This window comes from Erinaceus europaeus, chromosome 6 (assembly GCF_950295315.1).
Source record: "Erinaceus europaeus chromosome 6, mEriEur2.1, whole genome shotgun sequence".
In the NCBI taxonomy this organism is placed as follows: domain Eukaryota; kingdom Metazoa; phylum Chordata; class Mammalia; order Eulipotyphla; family Erinaceidae; genus Erinaceus; species Erinaceus europaeus.
Window position 1 is genome coordinate 2,930,600 of NC_080167.1, and position 18,246 is coordinate 2,948,845.

Below are 18,246 nucleotides of genomic sequence, written 5' to 3' on the forward strand. Positions count from 1 at the left end.
GACAGGGACCGAGTCCTGGCACGTGGCTGTGTGCGTACACCCTGCCAGGTCCACTATGAGGCACCTAAATCCTAACATCAAAGACATGATCTACCCGGTGCCTCCTGGATTTCACTGAGGGACAAGACTGGCTTATTCACTACCAGTCAGCCATATCTGAACTTAAAAGTCAACTCCCTCTGGGCGGTAGCGCAGCGGGTCAAGCGCATGTGGTGCGAAGCCCAAGGACCGGCGTAAGGATCCCAGTTCGAGCCCCCAGCTCCCCACCTGCAGCGGAGTCACTTCACAAGCGGTGAAGCAGGTCTGCAGGTGCCTTTCTCTCCCCGTCTTCCCCTCCTCTCTCCATTTCTCTCTGTCCTATCCAACAACGGCATCAGTAACAATAATAACTACAACAACAACAAAAAAAGAACAAGGGCAACAAAAGGGAATAAATATATTTTAAAAAAAAAAAGTCGACTCCCTCAAGGACGTTAGTGCCACACTCCCTTATGAACTGCATCTGGTTTACGGCGGTGCTTCTCCCCAGCCCATGAACAATATCTAAGTGTAATTATTTCAGGGCAGTCTCCATTTCGAGCAGTGCTGCAGCCTGTAAAGTCACTAGTGGAGCATAAAGAGCACTGGACCTGGTGGCGAGCTGGGTTTTGAGACTTAAGCCTGTAAGACAAACTAGTTAACTTTCGGATGTTTCCTGAATTGGGGTGAAAAAACAAGACAGTATCCTGAGACTTTCTGTAACTGCAACTCGAATTTAAACCAGCTGCGCACAAAATAAGGAACCAAATTGATCAATGCTAGCGAGTATGCAGGCAATGCTGCCACCCAGTGGCCTGCCAACTCCTTTTCCGTCTTGAACCTTCCCGTGTGGCGCAGGGGCTCCGGGTCCTCATGAAGCTGGAGTGTGGGCTCTCCAAGTTGAACTCTTCCCCCAGTTCTGGCCTGTCATCTCTCAAAGGAAGACTGTGGGGGCTGGGCAGTGGAGCACCTGGCTCAGCACACACATTACAGGACACAGGGACCCGGGTCCGACCCCCCAAGTCCTTCACAAGCCCTGAACAGTGCTGCGGGTGTCTTTCCCAATCTCTCCACCCCCTCTCAGTCTGTCCCTATCTGAAAACCACCACCACGTGGCGACACTGTAGAATTCTTGTTCTCTGTAAATTCCATATACTGTTTGCAACTCCGTATCTGAACATTTTCAAAGACTCGGGGAACACGTCACCAACACCCATCAGGACTGCTGGCTGGCAGTCAGGAGCAGTGGACTCTAAGAATGGAAAGAACTTCAGAGTGGGGACTTAAAAGAGTAGCAAATGACAGCTTTCAGATGTCCTTCGGTGTTAGGAAGCCTGCTTCAATAGCAGCTTAGAGAAGCGGAAACATTTGATTTCACTTACATCAGTGCAGAAATGCAAATACCTCAAAATGTCCAAAACAGAAGGTTTATTGAAAATAATAAAATACAGAAATAGCAGATTCTCATTTAAAAGTAAGACTGACAGCATCTTTCAGAACTTCCCTGGCACTGCACCATGAAAGAAAGAAAAGGAAAAAAAAAATCCAAAATAATCGATGAGCCTACTGGTGAACGAGTCTGTTTCTAGGCACACCCTGCCCTACTTCATTTTCCACACTGGACATTTGAACCTTTTCAAGAGTAAGCTGCAATATTTTTATTTAAGCAAAGTTTATGAGAGCTGGTCTTCAGTAAAACGCACACTCACGCACACTCTCGCTCTCTACTCAAACTCAGAGAAAATACACATTTGTTCATTAAAGCTCACCTGTGTAGGTAACTTACTTTCTCCACACATTAGCGTAATAAGCCAATGTTTGATTCATACTGCAGAAACAGTACAAAATGAAGAGGCCTGTTAGTTCCCTATGTAAATCGTAAGGCAAAAGCAAAATTCTTATGCTCCAAAGGGCAACCCAGGCATGAGGACCTACAAAGAAGGCTCAGATGAGTAAGCCCCACCAGGAAGGCTACGGATGAGAAATGCAGGAAAAGGGCTACAGAGAAGGATCTAACAGCAACTTTTCTACAGAAATCATTGTGGTAGATGTCATTTTGATGCCTGAAATCATTTGTTTTCAGCTAACAGACCATAATTTCCTCCCAACGATAGCAGAGCCTTGTCTGGGGGCTCGTTTCTGATCAGAAAACTGCACAGCTGCGGCAACCTGAGCATATACTGGGGTTCACCTATGCTGGGGTTCACCTGTGAAAAGCTGCCACTTCCCTTTCAGCTTTAGTACTGGGATTAACTCCAAATTCCAGGCAGTCACTTCATGTCTTTCAGTTGTATTAGAACATTTTAGCACAGAACTTTCTTTAAGGCTACAAGCTTTATAAATTGGTCCCATTAAACAATGACTTAAAGGCAAATTTCCAAACAGCATGGATCAAACACATGCACATTTCAACAGAACCTAGTTTACATTCATCTCTAAATCTGAGATCAAGAAGTTATTAGCTGGTTTCCAACTGGTCTAGCTTCAAGTCTGAACAATTTTACCTTGTAGACATTAAATACTGTTTAAATATTAAACATTAAATCTTTTCCTGACTATCGAGACAGAAAGAGAGAGCGGGAATAGGCAAGAGAAGTAACAGTCCTAATGATCAGACCTGTGACTCCTAGACCATCTTGTAACAAGCGGGGGTTTCCGGAAGGCCTGGGAGTGGTCGCCTCTCCGGGCAGGAGCCACTTTTCCCTATACAAGCTATCTGGTTCCTACAGAGGGGAAAGCAGCCTGGAAAATAAGAGAATTGGGCAGTCTTTATGTGATCAATGGCGTAGTCTTGCATCCATCTAGTAAGTTATAGTGGGTATTCTGTCATAAGAGAAACTGCCATCTTACTTTGCACTAAGGAGTTCTTGCCACACAGAAGAGCTCTTCCTGAGAAACGAAGAACACCAATCCTAGTAATCTCCAAATGACACAGCGAGCCTCGGGCCTGCAGCTCAAGACCCCCCCGCTAGATAGCAGGAATCTGCTCTTCCACGCTGAAGGCCTCCTGCATAGGCTGGAGCGCCCGCCCGGCAGGCCGGCCTTCTCGGAAACTACCAATCACTTGCTCACAGTCACCACAAAACTCACCCTGCTAATCCAGGGGGAGCCACTTGTTTATTTTTTAACTACAAAGCTTGTCAATTGGTACAGCTGACACAGCACTTTCTTGGAATTACCTAAGGGACTTCGAGAACCTTCTCCCACAGAAAATCTGCACATGGCTCAACCTTTTCAGCAATCGAAGTTAACCACGTTGTCAACACTACAGAGTAACTGGGTTTGTGAATTATGCAAGAGAAACCAAAAAGCAAAAGTAGCACAAGGCAAAAAAAAAAAAAAAAAAGCCCCGAAGACAACACCTTTCCTTTACATTTTCACAGGCAGAGGGTGAGTCTCAATGCTACTGGGTATGTCCATCATCGCAGCTGCAACAGATCGACAGCAACAAACTCCAGGGCCTCTGAATGTCCTAGGAATGGGCCTAAGATGACTGACTGCTGCTTTCTCCCCTCCTCCTCCTCCTCCTCCTCTCCCCCAAGCAGAGTGACCACTGTAAATGGGGCTCATGTCTACAGACTTGTGACTCAACTGTCTGGGTCCAGATTCAGCAGAAGCATCCTTACTGTCTTTTTCAGCCCAAGTGCCTGAACAGCAGCTTCCCAGTACGAGTGGTTTAGACAACAATGACGGGTGCCCTGCGTCACTCGCGCCACACGCGACTTTATACTTGCCTTTCGTAAGCTCCCTAGAAAACTGCTTGCCCTTTTTACAGAAGCTTCCTTGGCAAAAAGTTGAATCCAAAAATGGCTGCCGAAAATGAGAATCCCACCCCAAACCACAGGTGGAGACACACCGTTTCACAGAAAAGTCTCTATGCTATACAAGGAGACTCATGGACAAACACGAGTCTTCTAAAATGCGACATCTTTAGTGTACAAACTGATTTCTAGAGTTCCATCTCTTCTTCTGTGCAAGCAGCTGTTTCCAAACCACTGTCAACAGGCATCGCCGTCTGCCGAGGTTCCAAGAACAGCTCAGTTCTCCGAGGGAAGGCAGCGCCGACTGTGCGCTTAGTCTGGCTCTCTGGGTAGTTTTTAGCATTAGACGGCGGCTTTGGCTTCTCAGAAAGGAGTTCAGGGAGAGGTCTCCAGAGCACAAGTTCCATGGAAGGACGACTCCTAAAGGGAAAAAAAAAGACTTTGATCAAAAAATTTAGGGCATGGCGGGGCCAGGTGGTGACACACCTGGTTAAGCGCCCTCACTGGACCAAGTACAGGACCCAAGTTTGAGCCCTTGGTCCCCAAGGGCTGGGGGAAAGCTTCACAAGTGGTGAGACAGGGCTGCAGGTGTCTTTATCTCTCTCCCTATCTTCCCCTTCCTTCTCAATCTGTCTCTATCCAATAATAAATAAGATAAATTTTTTAAAATTAGGGCATGAAAATAAAAGACAAATGTTGAAAAGCCAAGGTTTGCTACCTAATACCTGAACTCAAGAGAAAAACAGAAATAAAAAAATTAAGTCAAGAACTGATGATAGTGGCCTGGGAGGTGGTACAGTGCCTACCTAGGGCGCTAGACTTAGAAGCAAGAGGTCTTGAGTTCGATGCATGTCACTGCATGTGCCAAAATGGTATTGTGGTTCTCTCTCAGTAATAAGTAAATCGTGGGGGTCGTGCGGTGGCGCAGCGGGTTAAGTGCAAAGCGCGAGGGCCGGCGTGAGGATCCCGGTTCGAGCCCCCGGCTCCCCACCTGCAGGGGGGTCGCTTCACAGGCGGTGAAGCAGGTCTGCAGGTGTCTATCTTTCCCCGTCACCCCTCCTCTCTCCATTTCTCTCTGTCCTACCCAACAACGACGACATCAATAACAACAATAACAATGACCGCAACTATGATAAAAAAAACAACAAGGGCAACAAAAAGGAAAAAGGAAGCAACGGCCTCCAGGAGCAGTGGCTTCACGGTGCAGGCACCGAGCCCAGCAGTAACCCTGAGGCAAACAAATAGTAAGTCTTTAAAAGAATCAGGGACACAAAGACCGGCAGGAGCCGCCAGGTGGTGGCACACTTAGCTGAGTGCACACAGCACAGTTCAAAGACCCGGGTTGAAGCCCCTGGTCCGTAACTGCAGGAAGGAGCAGAACTCGGCACGCCTTGCTCGTCTAGCCCCCTTCCCTCCATTTCTCTCTGCCCTACTGTGTGTGTGTCTGCCTGAGCCAGCAGAGTTCACGTCACCATGTGCTGGGACCCACGTTTAAGCCCCCGACAGGAATGTCTGCAGGGGTGAGATCTCCGGGCTGTGGAGTGCTGCTGCAGCCTTCCCTGCTCGCTCGCTCGCTCACTCGCTTGTAAATCATCTTTATTTATTTGATAGAGCTAGTCAGAAACCGAGAGGGGAGGGGGAGAGAGGAAGACAGACAGACAGACAGACAGACAGAGGGCCGCAGACCAGCTTCACCACTCATAAAGATTTCCCCTTGCAGACGGGGAGCGGGGCTCACTCTGTGTGCACTCAACCAGGTGCGCCACCACCAGCCCCATGCAAAGCGGTATCTCTTCTTCTTTTCTTTCAGCCAACTACTGTGAGGGGAAAGGGAGAAAGAGGCATGTGCAGCCCTGCTTCAGTGCTCATGAAGCTTTGCCCCCTGCAGGTGGGAAATGGGGGCTTGAACCCAGGTCCTTGCACAGGGTTATGAGTGCACCAGGCCCCCCAAACCAGTATTTCTTCAATAAAGCACACTGGGGGGGGGGGGGGTGAGCTTTCCACAGTGGCCTTGGTTAGTGACTGCTTACACTTAGGATCCCATTGAGTAACTGAGAAAGCCAGGCCGCAGATTTCCAAGAACCGTTCCTATCGTGAGGATTTATGAGCAGGGGGCTCTCTGTTGCCAATTCTCCCTGCCTCAAGTAGCAGACCACAGTGCATTCCAGGACTCCAAGAGCAGCAGGGAGAAGGGAGGCCAGGAGCAACGTGCACATACCCAAGTCCCTGCTCACACAGCATTTTGCTCGGGCCGATTAACAGAAAAGGGCTGAACCAACCTGGGCTCAGGGCAAACCTGACTCTCCATTCATTCACGGGCTGGTCAGGACATAAAGAGACGGCAAGGGCAGGGCGGGCAAGGTCTAGATGCTCGCAGCTTCCCCAACATCAGAATCAAATGAAAACCAGGAGTCACACTTACATGGACTCGATCATTTTCTTAGTAAAGACTTCGTTGATGTCCCTCTTCAAACCTGTCTGCATTGCGTCAGAAAGGACAAGGCTGGGAAGGTGGTTAAAATTCCTGTCGGCTTCAACTTCTTCATCTTCATCAGTTATCCTAAATAAAGGCAGAAGCAAAGAGTATTTTGTAACACTATGACACATTCTAGTAACTGCACAACATTTTAAAAATAAAGAGGGGCTGGGCAGCGGCATACCTAGGTGGGTGAGCGCACACGGCGTAGCACGCACAGACTGGAGCTCAGGCCCCATCCCCATCTGCAGGGGGAAGCTTCACAAGCAGTGAAACACGACTGCAGGTGTCTCTCTGTCTCCCTATCTCCTTCCTTCTCAACTCCTGTCTTTATCCAAAATAAGTAAATAAAAATTAACTTTTAAATAAAAAAGGATTACCTTAAAGATAGATAAGACCAATAGCTACAACAGCAAAAGAGCGAGTATTATTTCTTCTTTTTTAAATTATCTTTATTAACTGGACAGAGACAGCCAGAAATCAAGAGGAAAGGGGGTGACAGCAGGAGAGACAGAGACACCTGCAGCCCTGCTTCACCACTCAATTTCCCCCTGCAGGTGGGGGCCGGGGGCTCAAACCCAGATCCTTGCGCACTGAAACGTGTGCGTTCAACCAGGTGCTTAACCAGGTGCGCCACCACCTGGCCCCGCAATGATCCGTTCTGGAAACTCTCATAAAGCGAAGGGTAAATATTCTGAGACAGTAAGTGAAGGGGAGATTCGTTACAGTTCCAAGAAGAGCTTTAACATTCACTGTGTACTCAGAGCTGCTGACTTGTTTAAGTCTGAGAACTGAGAATGGAAGTCGAAGCAAATGGTGAACAGACCAGCCAGGCGAGCTGCCACCTTCACTGCCTGCTGGGAAATTGTGCCGATGCAGCCACATCTGCCGTGGTGTCCCCTCAGGCTACTGCTAGTTCCCGCTAGAGTTGGGACATTCTCAGAGTGCCTGTTCAGCCATGTTGTGCCCTCAGGGCATTGTCTATATTCCCTCGATATCCGGAGTGCTTTGGTTACTCCTCCCGCTTCCCATTCTCACGAAAAGCTGCTCCTATAAAAGCCCTTTGTCTTCCGCAGCTCTCTCTCTTGCCAGCGCTCCACTCCGGTGTTTAGACACAGGAAAGGTTACTGCGTGAGGCGGCCATTTTCGCTACCTCCACGTGGCCCAACCTGCCTCTCCAGCACCCAACTCTGAGGTGCCAGGGCGAATAAAGATTTGTGTTTCCTCTTCGCTCCGGACCCCCCTCTCGCGATCTACAACATCTGGCTCAACAACACCTGCCCACTTACCTGTCTTCGATCTCCTGAAGTCTCCTCCGGGCGACTTCACACTGTGGTTCTCCGGTTGTCTGATCCATTTCTTCACAGGTAACTTCCGACACACCTGGTGCAGAAAGGCCGACAGTGCAGGGCTTTGCCCCGTGGCTCTCGGCGCTCTGAGGCACGCAGAGACCCCAGGCATCAGGACCAGCACCGAGCCCTGCTTCCGTTAGCCTTTTCTTTCTGAGTGGACAACTGAAAACAAAACAATGCAATGAAAATCCTTAGTGATGTAAGCAAGATGTACACCCCAATCTCTAGTCAAGCTCTTGGATTCTGCCTATTCAGGTTAGTGTGGGAACTTAGAGTGGAGCAGGGGTGAACAGCGCCTTCCTCTAGTCAAAACCAAACAAAAACCAAACATATATACAAGCATACGTATCAAAATTTTAGGTTATACTGCAGTGGAAAAACAGAGCAGGGGGCAGGGTTAGAGAGCACAATGGTCACTCAGAGAGACTCTCATGCCCGAGACTCCCAAGTCCCAGGTTCAATCCCCTACACCACCATAAGCCAGAGCTGCTCAGTGCTGAGAAGTGGGGAGGCCGAGTATCGACACCGGTACGTCTATACCCTGCCGCGCGTCTGTCTGTGAGTTTGAGTGTGCACTCACGGGATCTGAAATGCACACGCTACTACAAGCATTTCAGCGGACAGTTTCCCTCTCCCCTGTCAGTCCCCAGTTCCTGGCTCTAAGGAGGACATCACGGGCGAGGGGTGGTGCACTTGGTTGAGCACAGCTGATACCGTGGGCAGAGGCCTGCTCACCTCCCGCAAGGAGGAAGCTTCACAAAGGCTGAGGCAGTGTGGCAGAGGTCGCTCTCCCCATCTCTGACTCTTATCAAATGAAAAATATTTCGGGGGGTCGGGCGGTAGCGCAGCGGGTTAAGGGCAGGTGGCGCAAAGCACAAGGACCGGCATAAAGATCCCGGTTTGAGCCCCCGGTTCCCCACCTGCAAGGGAGTCGCTTCACAGGCGGTGAAGCAGGTCTGCAGGTGTCTGTCTTTCTCTCCCCCGTCTTCCCCTCCTCTCTCCATTTCTCTCTGTCCTATCCAACAACAACGACATCAGTAACAACAATAACAACAACAATAAAATGGGCAACAAAAAGGAATAAATACATATTTTTTAAAATTAAAAAATATATATTTCTGACTATCAAATAAAAAAAAAGTAGTGATCAGAGAGGTGGTGCAGTAGATAAGGCTTTGGACTCTCAAGGATGAGGTCCTGAGTTCAATCCTCGGCAGCACATGTACCAGATTATGTCTGTTTTTTTTTTTCTCTCTTTTCTATCATTTCTCATGAATAAAATATTTTTTTAAATTTATTTATTCCCTTTTGTTGCCCTTGTTGTTTTATTGTTGTAGTTATTATTGTTGTCATTGGATAGGAGAGAGAAATGGAGAGAGGAGGGGAAGACAGACGGGGAAGAGAAAGACAGAGACCTGCAGACCTGCTTCACCGCTCAAGCGACTCCCCTGCAGGTGGGGAGTCAGGGGCTCAAACCCGGATCCTTAAGCCGGTCCTTGTGCTTTGCACCACCTGCGTTTAACCTGCTGCGCTACAGCCCGACTCCCAAATAAAATATTTTTTTTAAAAAAGTAGGGAGTCGGGCAGTAGTGCCGCGGGTTAAGCACAAGTGGTGCAAAGCACTGAAGACCAGTGCAAGGATCCCAGTTCGAGCCCCAGGCTCCCCACCTGCAGGGGAGTCACTTCACAGGCAGTGAAGCAGGTCTACAGGTGTCTGTCTTTCCCCGTCTCCCCTCCTCTCTCCATTTCTCTCTGTCCTATCCAACGACAACATCAATAACAATAACCACATTAATGATAAAAAACAAACAAGGGCAACAAAAAGGAAATAATTAAAAACTCCATTAAAAATTTAAAAAAAGTAGTTGAAGAACTTAAGTGGAAAGATTCTTGGCAAATTAAAGCCAACAGACTAAGAGAACCATTCATCATGGCAGAAGGGGCTCTATCCCAGGGGTACAGGATGGCTCAACATAAATCGATTAAAGTGATATATCACATCAACAAAAGAAAAATAAAACCCGTGGACTGGCAAACGCTGAGCAAGCAGGTCATTCAGGCTGCCGCCTCCCAGGGCCACGAGCCGGCTCAGCTAGCAGTGAGTGCGCCAGACACAGCACCAGCTCAAGCAGGCTCCCGCCACCGCAGGCAGGTTCAAAGCTCCAAAGCTCAGGTGCCGCCCTCTCCTGCCCTCTCCTTCACTGCCTGGAAAAGTCAGACTGGAGCCATGAAGGAGACCCACCGACTACGAAACAAACTGGGAGCAGCAGGTAAAGGCCGACGTAGTGAAAGCACGACCCCCAGGGGCCCGGCCTAGCGTGGGAACCGGCCACTCGTCAGAGGCCAGCTGACTTCACGGCCTCGGTGGCCTCAGAAACAGCAGCTGTCAAGGCCCACCCTGCTTATCTCAGAACCAGCCTGCCAGCCCAGCTCCTGTCAGTACCAGTGTCCTCTGCGCAGAGGACGGTGACCGGGACAAGGCCCATCCCCCGGCGCCCTTCATCTCTCCGCGAGAGGCTGGAGCTGAGCCTCAACAGACCACGGCTGGCAACTCTGGGGCAGGCAGTGAAGTCCGTCCTCACTACTGCTGCTCAGCACAGTTCTGGACGAGAGTGACTATTACCTAGCACAATCTAGACTCCATGCATTTCCTAACGTGGAGCAACTATTACTAGTGCAATCTAGACTCTGTGCATTTCCTAACATGGAGCGACTATTACCTAGCACAATCTAGACTCTGTGCATTCCCTAATATGGAGCGACTATTACTAAGCACAATCTAGACTCTGTGCATTCCCTAACATGGAGCGACTATTACTAGTGCAATCTAGACTCTGTGCATTCCCTAACATGGAGCGACTATTACTAGTGCAATCTAGACTCCATGCATTCCCTAACATGGAGCGACTATTACTAGCACAATCTAGACTCTGTGCATTCCTTAACGTGGAGCGACTATTACTAGCGCAATCTAGACTCTGTGCATTCCCTAACATGGAGCGACTATTACTAGCGCAATCTAGACTCCATGCATTCCCTAACGTGGAGTGACTATTACTAGCACAATCTAGACTCAGTGCATTCCCTAACGTGGAGCGACTATTACTAGCACAATCTAGACTCCGTGCATTCCCTAATGTGGAGCGACTATTACTAGCACAATCTAGACTCTGCATTCCTTAACGTGGAGCGACTATTACTAGCGCAATCTAGACTCTGTGCATTCCCTAACGTGGAGCAACTATTACCAGCACAATCTAGACTCCGTGCATTCCCTAACGTGGAGCGACTATTACTAGCGCAATCTAGACCCAGTGCATTCCCTAACGTGGAGCAGCTATTACCAGCGCAATCTAGACTCCGCGCATTCCCTAACGTGGAGCGACTATTACCAGCGCAATCTAGACTCAGTGCATTCCCTAACGTGGAGCAACTATTACCAGCGCAATCTAGACTCCGCGCATTCCCTAACATGGAGCGACTATTACTAGCGCAATCTAGACTCTGCACGTTCCCTAACAAAGTCACAATGACATTTTTCAAGGAAATGGTACCCTAATTTGTGAAGAACCACAAAAGCAATCGTGAGGGGCCGGCGAAATGGCTCACTAGGCAGTGCACTGCCAACCCCCACAGCACTCAAAGCGGCCTGGTGCTGGGGTTTCCTTGGCTGTAAAAAAACAAACAAACCAGGATTGCCAAAGCAGTCTAGAGAGAACAAATGAATAAATAAGTAAAACTGAAGGTTTCTTTTTTCCTGTCATCCAACTACAGTAAGACCGCAGTAATCACACCAGTAAGGCATTAGGTAAGACCAGCAGGAAAGAAACACACGGAGCCGGGTGGTGGTGCACCTGGTTGAGCACACCTGTTACAGGGCACAAGGACCCTGGTTCAAGCTCCTGGTCCCCACATGCAAGGGGAAAGCTTCACAAGTGGTGAAGCAGGGCTACAGGTGTCTATCTCCCCCATCCTCTCAATTTCTATCTATCCGATAAATAGAGATAATAAAATTTAAAAAGAAAGAAAAGAAACACACAGAGCTGTGGAATAGCACTGAGACCCAGAGACAGTCCTGCAGCTGATTCCCAAGAGTGGCCCAGGAGACAGCGCGGTGGCGGAGTTCTGCTCTCCGAGGCCTGAGTCTGAGCCTCCTTCCCAGCACCATGCCTGCCGGAGTGCCGCTTGCGCCTCAGTGCCCTCACCCCGTGCACCACCACCTCCCTATCTTTCGTGAAATAAATCAAATCTTTAAAATTGCACACCAGGTTAAGCACGCATAGTTTGAAGCTCAAGGACCCTGGTTCGAGCCCCCCTCTCCCCACCTGCAGGCTCTTAGGTCCCAGGTTCAATCCCCAGCACCGCCAGAAGCCAGGGCTGAGCAGGGCTGGTAGGCCCAAGTCCAATGCCCAGCCAGGGTGGCGCTCTTCTCTCCCGCACGCGTTAATCAACGCATCTGGGAAGCTTCTGAGGGCACGTGCCTCCTGCCTGCCTGAATCCACAGCCGCCCTGTTAAGTTCTGAGACACAACGGCACTGCTCCACCATTCATGGAGGCTTGCCTGGTGCCGCCCTGTGGGACCAGGGGCTCAAACCCAGGTCCTTCTGCCTGGTAAAATGTGCACACTGTGGGAGCTGTCACCTGGTCCTGCCACTTGTTTTGTCCTTGTGACTGTGATATGGTGTTGGGGGTCCAACCCAGAGCTCCGTAAGTGTAAGGCATGTGCTCTGCCACCGGTAGCCTGTCACTCAAATAATAAAGCATGGGGCAGGTACATGTAGTATAACGGTTATACAGAGACTCACGCCTGGGGGTTCAATCCCTTGCACCACGGTTAAGCCAAAGGAAAGCAGTTAAAAAGGGGGGCAGGGGGGAGCGCAGCGGGTTAAGCACACATGGTACAAAGCGCAAGGACCGGCGTAAGGATCCCAGTTCAGGACCCCGGTTCCCCACCTGCAGGGGGGGGTCACTTCGCGAGCGGTGAAGCAGGTCTGCGGGTGTCTGTCTATCCCTCCTCTCTCCATTTCTTTGTCCTATCCAACAACAATAATAATAACCATAACTGATAAAAACAAGGGCAAGAAAAGGGGGAAAAATGGCCTCCGGGAGCAGTGGATTCCTAGTGCAGACACCAAGCCCAGCAATAACCCTGGAGGCAAAAAAAAAAAAATCATACACTTCTTTAATTAAAAAGTAGGGTAGATGCAACTTGGGGCCAGAGACAGCCCATCAGGTAGAGGCTTCAGTCTGGGCCACACACGGCGGGTGTTCCAGCAGTGGGAGCGGCTCTGCACCAGCATGAAGCGGCCAGGCCGGGTAAGCGGGCCCTCAGTTCTGCACAAACAAGGCAGCAGCCCAGAGGTGTCAAAGCTGGGGTTTCTCCGGCTCGGCCTGTGCCACACTAATGCTTTGGTTCTCATTCATAACCCTGTGGATAAAAACCTGAAAAGTCAAGCCGGTGGGGGAGATAACACAACCCTTATGCCGGGTGGTGGTGCAGCTGGGCTGAGCGCACGTGTTACAATGTGCAAGGACCCAGGTTCAAGCCCCCAGTCCCCGCCGGCAGGGGAGGAGTTTTGTGAGTGGTGAAGCAAGGCTGCAGGTTTCGGTTTCAGGTCCTCTCTCCCTCTTGATTTCTGGCAGTCTCTATCCAACAAATGAAGATAACAACAACAAAAAAAACTTTTAAAAAGAGTAGGAGTAGATAGCATCATGGTTCTGCAAAGAGACCCTCATGCTTGAGGCTCTGAAGTCCCAGGTTCAATCCTCTGCACCGCCATCAGGAGAGCTGAGCAGGGCTCCGGTAAAAGTAAAAAATAACAGATTCTCATGCCTGAAGCGCCAAGGCCTCAGAGCGCCTCCTTCACATCGCCACCACCAGCCAGAGCTGAGCAAGGGCTCCAGTACAAACAGAACAGAACAGACACATAAACAAGACATCCCGGTCTCAAGTCCCCACACAAGCCAGGACTGAGCAATATTCTGGTTAGAAGCAAAACAGGGAGTCGGGTGGTAGCGCAGCGGGTTAAGCGCAGGTGGCTCAAAGCGCAAGGACCGGCGTAAGGATCCTGGTTTGAGCCCCCGGCTCCCCACCTGCAGGGGAGTCGCTTCACAGGCGGTGAAGCAGGTCTGCAGGTGTCTGTCTTTCTCTCCCCCTCTCTGTCTTCCCCTCCTCTCTCCATTTCTCTCTGTCCTATCCAACAACAAATGACATCAACAACAATAACTACAACAATTAAAAAAAAAAAAAAAGGGCAACAACAGGGAAAATAATATAAAAAAATTTTAAAAAGAAGAAACAAAACACAGAGATTCTGTCTCACAACTGTCACTGACATGTGGCGGGCCACACAAGGACACAGAAGACAAGCCAGCGATCCTCGTTCTTAAAGCAGACAGCGTGAGACAGCACGGCAGACACGGAACTTACTCCTCCTCCTCCTCCTCCTCCTCGCGCTTGTGCTTCTTCCTACAGTGCAGGGAGGCGCTGTGGGGGAGAAAGAGAGGTCAGGGGAGAGACCTGACAGGAGCTCAAGGTCGGGTGGGGGAGTGGGGGGGCCGACGTGTGTGTGTGTGTGTGTGTGTGTGTGTGTGTGTGTGTGTGTGTGAATGAGGGTGAGTGGATGGGTGGCTGATTGTGAATGGGGGTGAGTGGGTGGGGGTGAATGAGGGTGAGTGGGTGGGGGTGAATGGGGTGAGTGGGTGGGGGTGAATGGGGTGAGTGGGTGGGGGTGAATGGGGTGAGTGGGTGGGGGTGAATGGGGTGAGTGGGTGGGGGTGAATGGGGTGAGTGGGTGGGGGTGAATGGGGTGAGTGGGTGGGGGTGAATGGGGGTGAGTGGGTGGGCGGGTGAATGGGGGTGAGTGGGTGGGCGGGTGAATGGGGTGAGTGGGTGGGGGTGAATGGGGGTGAATGGGTGGGGGTGAATGGGGTGAGTGGGTGGGGGTGAATGGGGATGAGTGGGTGGGGGTGAATGGGGCTGAGTGGGTGGGGGTGAATGGGGGTGAGTGGGTGGGGGTGAATGGGGCTGAGTGGGTGGGCGGGTGAATGGGGTGAGTGGGTGGGGGTGAATGGGGGTGAGTGGGTGGGGGTGAATGGGGTGAGTGGGTGGGGGTGAATGGGGTGAGTGGGTGGGGGTGAATGGGGTTGAGTGGGTGGGGGTGAATGGGGCTGAGTGGGTGGGCGAGTGAATGGGGCTGAGTGGGTGGGCGGGTGAATGGGGTGAGTGGGTGGGGGTGAATGGGTGGGGGTGAATGGGGTGAGTGGGTGGGGGTGAATGGGGTGAGTGGGTGGGGGTGAATGGGGGTGAGTGGGTGGGGGTGAATGGGGTGAGTGGGTGGGGGTAAATGGGGTGAGTGGGTGGGGGTGAATGGGGTGAGTGGGTGGGGGTGAATGGGGGTGAGTGGGTGGGGGTGAATGGGGTGAGTGGGTGGGGGTAAATGGGGTGAGTGGGTGGGCGTGAATGGGGGTGAGTGGGTGGGGGTGAATGGGGGTGAGTGGGTGGGGGTGAATGGGGCTGAGTGGGTGGGCGGGTGAATGGGGTGAGTGGGTGGGGGTGAATGGGGTGAGTGGGTGGGGGTGAATGGGGTGAGTGGCTGGGGGTGAATAGGGGTGTGTAGGTGGGCGGGTGCGGGTACAGGTGGTGGAGCAGGTGCGGGTGCAGGTGGGTGAGTGGGTGCAGGTACAGGTGGGTGAGTGGGTGCAGGTGGTGGAGCAGGTGCAGGTGGGTGAGTGGGTGCAGGTGCAGGTGGTGGAGCAGGTGCAGGTGGGTGAGTGGGTGCTGGTGCAGGTGGTGGAGCGGGTGCAGGTGCAGGCGGTGGAGCAGGTGCAGGTGCAGGTGGTGGAGCGGGAGCAGGTGCAGGTGGGTGAGTGGGTGCAGGTGCAGGTGGCGGAGCAGGTGCAGGTGCCAGGTGGTGGAGCAGGTGCAGGTGCAGGTGGTGGAGCGGGAGCAGGTGCAGGTGGTGGAGCAGGTGCAGGTGCAGGTGGTGGAGCGGGAGCAGGTGCAGGTGGTGGAGCAGGTGCAGGTGCAGGTGGTGGAGCGGGAGCAGGTGCAGGTGGTGGAGCGGGAGCAGGTGCAGGTGGGTGAGTGGGTGCAGGTGCAGGTGGTGGAGCAGGTGCAGGTGGTGGAGCAGGTGCAGGTGGTGGAGCGGGAGCAGGTGGTGGAGCGGGTGCAGGTGCCAGATGGTAGAGCGGGAGCAGGTGCAGGCGGTGGAGCAGGTGCAGGTGCAGGCGGTGGAGCGGGAGCAGGTGCAGGTGGTGGAGCGGGTGCAGGTGCAGGTGGTGGAGCAGGTGCAGGTGCAGGTGGTGGAGCGGGAGCAGGTGCAGGTGGTGGAGCGGGTGCAGGTGCAGGTGGTGGAGCGGGAGCAGGTGCAGGTGGTGGAGCAGGTGCAGGTGCAGGTGGTGGAGCGGGTGCAGGTGCAGGTGGTGGAGCGGGAGCAGGTGCAGGTGGGTGAGTGGGTGCAGGTGCAGGTGGTGGAGCAGGTGCAGGTGGTGGAGCAGGTGCAGGTGGTGGAGCGGGAGCAGGTGGTGGAGCGGGTGCAGGTGCCAGATGGTAGAGCGGGAGCAGGTGCAGGCGGTGGAGCAGGTGCAGGTGCAGGCGGTGGAGCGGGAGCAGGTGCAGGTGGTGGAGCGGGTGCAGGTGCAGGTGGTGGAGCAGGTGCAGGTGGTGGAGCGGGAGCAGGTGCAGGTGGGTGAGTGGGTGCAGGTGCAGGTGGTGGAGCAGGTGCAGGTGGTGGAGCAGGTGCAGGTGGTGGAGCGGGAGCAGGTGGTGGAGCGGGTGCAGGTGCCAGATGGTAGAGCGGGAGCAGGTGCAGGCGGTGGAGCAGGTGCAGGTGCAGGCGGTGGAGCGGGAGCAGGTGCAGGTGGTGGAGCGGGTGCAGGTGCAGGTGGTGGAGCAGGTGCAGGTGCAGGTGGTGGAGCAGGAGCGGGTGCAGGTGGTGGAGCGGGAGCAGGTGCAGGTGGTGGAGCAGGTGCAGGTGGGTGAGTGGGTGCAGGTGCAGGTGGTGGAGCGGGTGCAGGTGCAGGTGGTGGAGCGGGAGCAGGTGCAGGTGGTGGAGCAGGAGCGGGTGCAGGTGGTGGAGCGGGAGCAGGTGCAGGTGGTGGAGCAGGTGCAGGTGGGTGAGTGGGTGCAGGTGCAGGTGGTGGAGCGGGTGCAGGTGCAGGTGGTGGAGCGGGAGCAGGTGCAGGTGGTGGAGCGGGAGCGGGTGCAGGTGGTGGAGCGGGAGCAGGTGCAGGTGGTGGAGCAGGTGCAGGTGGGTGAGTGGGTGCAGGTGCAGGTGGTGGAGCGGGTGCAGGTGCAGGTGGTGGAGCAGGTGCAGGTGCAGGTGGTGGAGCGGGAGCGGGTGCAGGTGGTGGAGCGGGAGCAGGTGCAGGTGGGTGAGTGGGTGCAGGTGCAGGTGGTGGAGCAGGTGCAGGTGCAGGTGGTGGAGCGGGTGCAGGTGCAGGTGGTGGAGCAGGTGCAGGTGGGTGAGTGGGTGCAGGTGCAGGTGGTGGAGCAGGTGCAGGTGCAGGTGGTGGAGCGGGAGCAGGTGCAGGTGGTGGAGCGGGAGCAGGTGCAGGTGGTGGAGCGGGAGCGGGTGCAGGTGGTGGAGCGGGAGCAGGTGCAGGTGGTGGAGCAGGTGCAGGTGGGTGAGTGGGTGCAGGTGCAGGTGGTGGAGCGGGTGCAGGTGCAGGTGGTGGAGCGGGAGCAGGTGCAGGTGGTGGAGCGGGAGCAGGTGCAGGTGGTGGAGCGGGAGCAGGTGCAGGTGGTGGAGCAGGTGCAGGTGGGTGAGTGGGTGCAGGTGCAGGTGGGTGAGTGGGTGCAGGTGCAGGTGGTGGAGCAGGTGCAGGTGCAGGTGGTGGAGCGGGAGCGGGTGCAGGTGGTGGAGCGGGTGCCGGTGCAGGTGCAGGTGCAGGTGCAGGTGCGAGGGAGGGCGCCCAAGCCCCCGACTCCAGGCTTCAGCTGCCGCCCCTGGTCCCCGCGGGTCGCTCGCCCCCGGCCTGGCTCCTCCGGCCTTTCGGTTAACGTCTCGGCGCCCGCCCGCCCATCCTCCCGCCGCTCACCGTCCGCGCGCCGCGCTGCCGCCCGGGGCTCCGCGGGGTCCGGGGCGCGGGGGAGAATCGGCGGCGGCGGGCGGCGGGCAGGCCCGGGCCGGGCAGGCGGGCGGCGGCGGCAGGAAGTCCGGGGCCCCGCTCAGGGCCGGGCCGGGGAAGGGCCGGCCGAGCGCCGCCATGGACGCGGAGGCGGGACGCCGCGCTCGTGTCCCCGGCCCCGCAGCGGCGGCCACGGCGACTGGCGACTGGCGGCTGGCGACTGGCGGCTGGGGACCGAGTCCGCCGCCGAGCCCGCTCTCGACCCACGTCACGCCTTCTAGAAGCCTCCACTACCGCCGGCCGCCCGGGGCACGCCGGGATTTGTTGTGTGGCGAGCCGCGGCCGCGGGGCACGCCGGGAGTTGTAGTCCCGGCGGACTACAATGAACATGGCTGCCCTCGCTGGAGGTTGGCTCTGGCCGGGTCAGGCGGGGCCCTCTGCTGGAATCCTCACCCACCCCAAGTGCTATTATTATTATCATCATCATCATCATCATCATTATTATTATTATTTACTTGTATTATTGGATACAGACAGAGATAAATTAAGAGGAGTTGGGGAGATAGAG

The 18,246-nt window shown here is 53.9% G+C and overlaps 1 protein-coding gene across 1 annotated transcript; it reads right to left on the reverse strand.

Moving 5' to 3' along the window:
- Positions 1–1,423: 1,423 nt before the first annotated feature.
- On the reverse strand, positions 1,424–18,007 carry CCDC117 (coiled-coil domain containing 117). Its single transcript, XM_060192914.1, has 5 exons — positions 17,649–18,007; positions 14,038–14,094; positions 7,545–7,769; positions 6,202–6,339; positions 1,424–4,199 (listed from the first exon to the last, which is right to left on the reverse strand). The coding sequence occupies exons 1-5, from the start codon at positions 17,816–17,818 to the stop codon at positions 3,968–3,970; spliced, it is 822 nt and encodes a 273-aa protein (XP_060048897.1). The 5' UTR covers positions 17,819–18,007; the 3' UTR covers positions 1,424–3,967.
- Between the last annotated feature and the right edge of the window lie 239 nt (positions 18,008–18,246).

Coding starts and splice junctions, on each gene's coding strand:
- CCDC117 (XM_060192914.1), bottom strand. CDS start 17,818: ATGGCGGCGCTCGGCCGGCCCTTCCCCGGCCCGGCCCTGAGCGGGGCC. Junction 7,770..14,037: donor GAGGAGGAGGAGGAGGAGGA/GTAAGTTCCGTG, acceptor TTTTGTTTTCAG/TTGTCCACTCAGAAAGAAAA. Junction 4,200..6,201: donor AAGAAAATGATCGAGTCCAT/GTAAGTGTGACT, acceptor TTTTCCCTTTAG/GAGTCGTCCTTCCATGGAAC.